Source organism: Trypanosoma grayi (genome assembly GCF_000691245.1).
Source record: "Trypanosoma grayi strain ANR4 Tgr_610_V1, whole genome shotgun sequence".
In the NCBI taxonomy this organism is placed as follows: domain Eukaryota; phylum Euglenozoa; class Kinetoplastea; order Trypanosomatida; family Trypanosomatidae; genus Trypanosoma; species Trypanosoma grayi.
Genome location: NW_008826229.1, coordinates 6,456 through 10,640, shown reverse-complemented (window position 1 = coordinate 10,640; position 4,185 = coordinate 6,456). Strand labels below are relative to the sequence as shown.

General features: G+C 64.6%; 1 protein-coding gene across 1 annotated transcript; it reads left to right on the top strand.

Annotated features, from left to right (window-relative positions):
- Positions 1-186: 186 nt before the first annotated feature.
- On the top strand, positions 187-4,179 carry DQ04_06101030 (hypothetical protein; the record flags this gene model as incomplete). The annotated part of the gene is made up of 1 exon (XM_009314537.1): positions 187-4,179. The coding sequence occupies one exon, from the start codon at positions 187-189 to the stop codon at positions 4,177-4,179; it is 3,993 nt and encodes a 1,330-aa protein (XP_009312812.1).
- Between the last annotated feature and the right edge of the window lie 6 nt (positions 4,180-4,185).

The window sequence follows — 4,185 nt, the reverse complement described above, 5'->3', positions numbered from 1 at the left end:
AACTGGGTGCCGCAGCTGCCGCCGGTGGGAGCAGAGTCGCACAGCAGCCGCGACTACGCTGGCGGTGTGCTGCCAGCTCGCGTGCGGGAGTCGCGGCGGCGGCTACAGTGGCTGGAGTTCACCGTTGCCGCGCTCGCGGTGGGTGGGGCGAACCTCTGCCGCAGTGTGCAAGGCTGCCGCCTCTTCATGGTGGAGAAGCAGAACTTCCTGGAGTCCATTGCACAGTGCTTCAGCGACTTGGTGCTCTCATACCGCGCGGAACAGCGGCTGTGCAACTCGGAGATGTTCTCCGCCATCATTCTCTTCTACGGGCTTTCACAGCTCAACAAGATCGAGAACCGCGCCGGCTTCTGCCGCGTCAGTGTGGTGGAGCGGATGGGGGACGCGGAGCCGATGCACGTCTTTGAGTCACCAGCGAGCAGCGTCGACTTTGGCAGCGTGTACCGCGAGCTGGCGTACCTGCCCCGTATGTCCCGCACCCGCCACGTGCGCACTGCCCTGAAGCTCATCCATAGCTGGTGCCAGCGCGAGTGGTTCCGCTTCTTCCACCTCTGTCGCAGTGAGCCGCTGACGGTGCTGCAGCGGGCGATGGTGTTCCAGTCCTTCTCCTACGCGCGATTTCGTGCTGTGGTGGACCTTGTCACGGCGAACGCGGTGGTCTACAACCGGACGCGTCTCCGCGGCGACATGCCAATTGCGGATCTCGCGGACCTGCTGATGCTGCAGCCGGCGCACTGCGTGGAGCTGCTTGAGACGATGGGGCTGGCAGCGCAGCTGAGCGACGACCACACGCTGCTTCACATCGCCCGCCCCGACGCGACGCCGTACACGACGCAGGAGGCCATATACCGCCACCTTGAGGACACCGGCGGCAAGCCGCGGCTGTGCCTGCCGACAATGCCGGAGTTCTTTGGATTCACGGTCTGGCACCGCGCGTTCGAGTTGTTCCCCGACGAGCTCGGCCCAGACGTGGCGGGTTCGCCGCACGCCGACCTGAGCTGCATGACGTGCCCGGTGAATCTCATGCAGCTGCTGGAGCCGTACTGCCCACCGTACAACGCCGACGTCGCCGCGCTGGAGCTGACGGACGCGGGGAACGAGTGGTTCGCCGATGTGCAGGAGACGCGGGAGCGGATGCTGCTGTGGAACGCCACACACGTTTCGCACCATCGCCCTGGCAACGCAGTCGGCGACGATGCTGGCAATGATGATAGGGATGATGACGAGGAGGAGGAGGAGGAGGTGGAGAGCAGTTGGAGTGGTGAGATGGCGCAGGGGAGGCGGCGCGCCATCCTGGCGGCGATGGACTGCGAGAGCAAGTCGACACAAAGCTCCATCTTCGACGATTATGAGAGCATCAGGGGAAGCAGCAGGAGCACCAACGTTGGCGACAACACGGAGACAACGCAGGCGGAAGGGGCGGTGGGTGACGACGACGACAACAACAATGAGGAGGAGGAGGAGGGTAAGGCGCTGCACGAAGCCAAGGCGCTGTTGAATTCGCTGCGAGGCGACTCGATGTACGCGAAGATGCGCGAGGAGCTGCAAAAGAAAGAGTGTATGGAAGCCCCATCCGCACGCAAGCAGGATGCCGCCGGCGACGCAAACAATGCGCCGGTCTCGCACGGCGGGAAGGAGCCGAAACACGAACCAAAGCAAAAGCAACAACAACAACAGCAACAAGAACAGAACCAACACCAGCAGCAGGCTGCGGGTCCGTGGTTGAGCCTGCTGCCGCAGAAGGCCATGGTGGAGGTGACGCCGCTGCCGAGCGACTACCCTGGCGAGATGTCGCCAAGCCTGCGGGCCACCGTCGAGACGCCGACGAGCCTCACTGCCACGTCCGCCGATGACGCGGAAGCGGGCGTTGTCTTGCAGGCGGACGGAGGCCGGCAACCTTTACTTCCGCCAGCAGCAGCAGCAGCAGCAGCGTCTTTCCCTTTCTTCCCAAGCGCCTCTTCTCGCGTACCGATGGCTGCCTTACAGCGTCCCAAACAGCAGCAGCAGGAGGCGGAGAAGGAAGAAGAGGACGAGGAAGAGAAAAATAAGGGCGAACAGGCGCCCTCGAAGCGGCGGCGGGAGGAACCCGCGTCATTCACCACCCTTCCATTGCCGTTAACTCGTGAAGAGAAACAAGAAAAGGCCTTTGATAACAGTCGCAAGACATTCGGGGCGGAGCACAGCGTGCCGCTTCCGATCGAGAAGGAAGAGTCATCATCGGACGAGTCCGCTGAAGCTCAGCCACGGCGGTTGCGGGTGGAGAAGGCACCGCCGCCGCAACAGCAGGCGCCATATGATCCACATGGCATGCGGAAGGTGACGTTTGCAGTGTCCTCCGCCTCCTCCCCCGCCCTTGCCAGTAAGGCACAGCAGCGACGTCTGCCGTCCCCGTTGAAGGCAACAGCCAGCATGAAGTGTGCAGCGGCGTCGTACCAGGACACGGTCCGTGCGTACCTGCAGAGGCAGCGCAGCGCCCCGTGCGGATCCACCGCGCCCGCCCCCTCCCACCGTGCCTCGCTGCAGCAGCAAGAGTTCTTTTCATCACTGCTGGCGGAGGCGAGCGAGGCGGTGGAAGATGACGCACCGCAGTGGATGCGCAGCTTCACCAAATACCTCATCCGCTTCTTCGCCGCCTCATTCGGAAACGCGGCGGCGAGCAGGTATATGTCTGAGGTTTTGTGCGGCGATCCCGACGCGCAGGCGAGCGGACTAGCGGGGTGGATTTGTCGCGGCTTCACGCCCACAATCGTGTCACATCCGAAGCTGCAGCTGCAGAAGCAGCCGCCTGTTGCTGTTGGTGTGGCGGTGGAGATGCCGGTGCTGCGCCTCGCCTCCACGGTGGTCGTCTTCGGCAGTGGCATGCGCGAAGCTGACAGCGGTGACGACGCGGATGATAATGGTAAATGCGGCGGCGATGGTGCAGCCCGCTGCTCGCTGCGCCGCTCAGTGGTGCGCGGTACGCTGAAGGAAGGGGCGCTGGGTGCGCTGCTGACAGGCACCGACCCCGATGCCGCGCTGACGGCCGCAACATCCATGCAGCCACTCTCGCTGGGGCGCATGATTGCCGCGCTGCTGCTGCCCCAGCGGGATGGTGCGTGCCTCCTCGCGCGGGGCGCCGTCTACTCGACAAAGGAGGAAGAAAAGGGGGAGGAAGACGACGCCGATGGCGGCGAGCAGATTGGCCTGTGGGAGCAGCTCCATTCCCTGCGCACCGCGGAAGCAGCAGCAGCAACACGCCTGTCCCAAACAGCAGCGGAGCAGCACCCACCACTACCAGCAGCGGCGGCACATCCCCGGCTGCAGGAGGCGCTGTTGCATACACAGCTTTCACTGTACGGCGTGGACTGTCGCGATGTGCCGCGCCTGCGTTGGGCGGCACCGCGCGGCACATCCACGGGTGGGCCTGTCGAGCATCTTACTGCTGTTGTTGCACTCGACGCGACGAGGCGGGCGGAGTACGAAGCGGGCCTCGACACGCTGCAGCTGCTGGTGCAGCACGCGGCGGAGCAGCGGGGAGTCTTTCTCGCCGGTGTTCTCGTCGTGCTGCACGCTGCCAGCGCCGCCGAGGACGCGAATTTGCAGCAAACGGTGGAGGACTTCTTTTGGGCGGAGTGGCGGCGACGCTCAGCGGGCGCAGCAGCGGCAGCGGAGGCAGCAGTGAAGGAGGAGGCACCAGCCTGGCGTCGCGCGTACCAGAGCACGATACGCCGCACGGTTGGTGGTGCGAAGCGCGAGACGACGTTTGCACACGACTCGTGCATGCAGCGGCGCGGTACGAGCAACATGGACAGCAGCAGCACCAGGCACGTCGGCGGGGCGCCGAAAACGGTGCGCGGCTTCTTTGGCCGCGGTGATGGCCATGAGGTGGGCAACGCAGCCCGTGCGAGCATCGCCGTCAGTGGGGCTGCCATGCAGAGAAATGCGCCAAGTCCTGTTTTCGTCGTTCTGCCCCTCCGCACTGCCGTCAGGGGCGGCGGCAGGAAGCCCAGCAGCAGCAGCAGCAGCGGGGGTGGTGACTTCACCGCCATCAACGCGGCGGTGCTGCGGTCCGCTTTGCTGCGCGCCGTTGACACATTGCTGTGCGGCTACGAAGAGAAGTGGAAGGAGTTCCTGCTGGAGAATGACATGGGGGCGAGGGAGAGTGTGCTGCGTCACGTCGCGCCAACGACGTGTAAGTAGAGACCG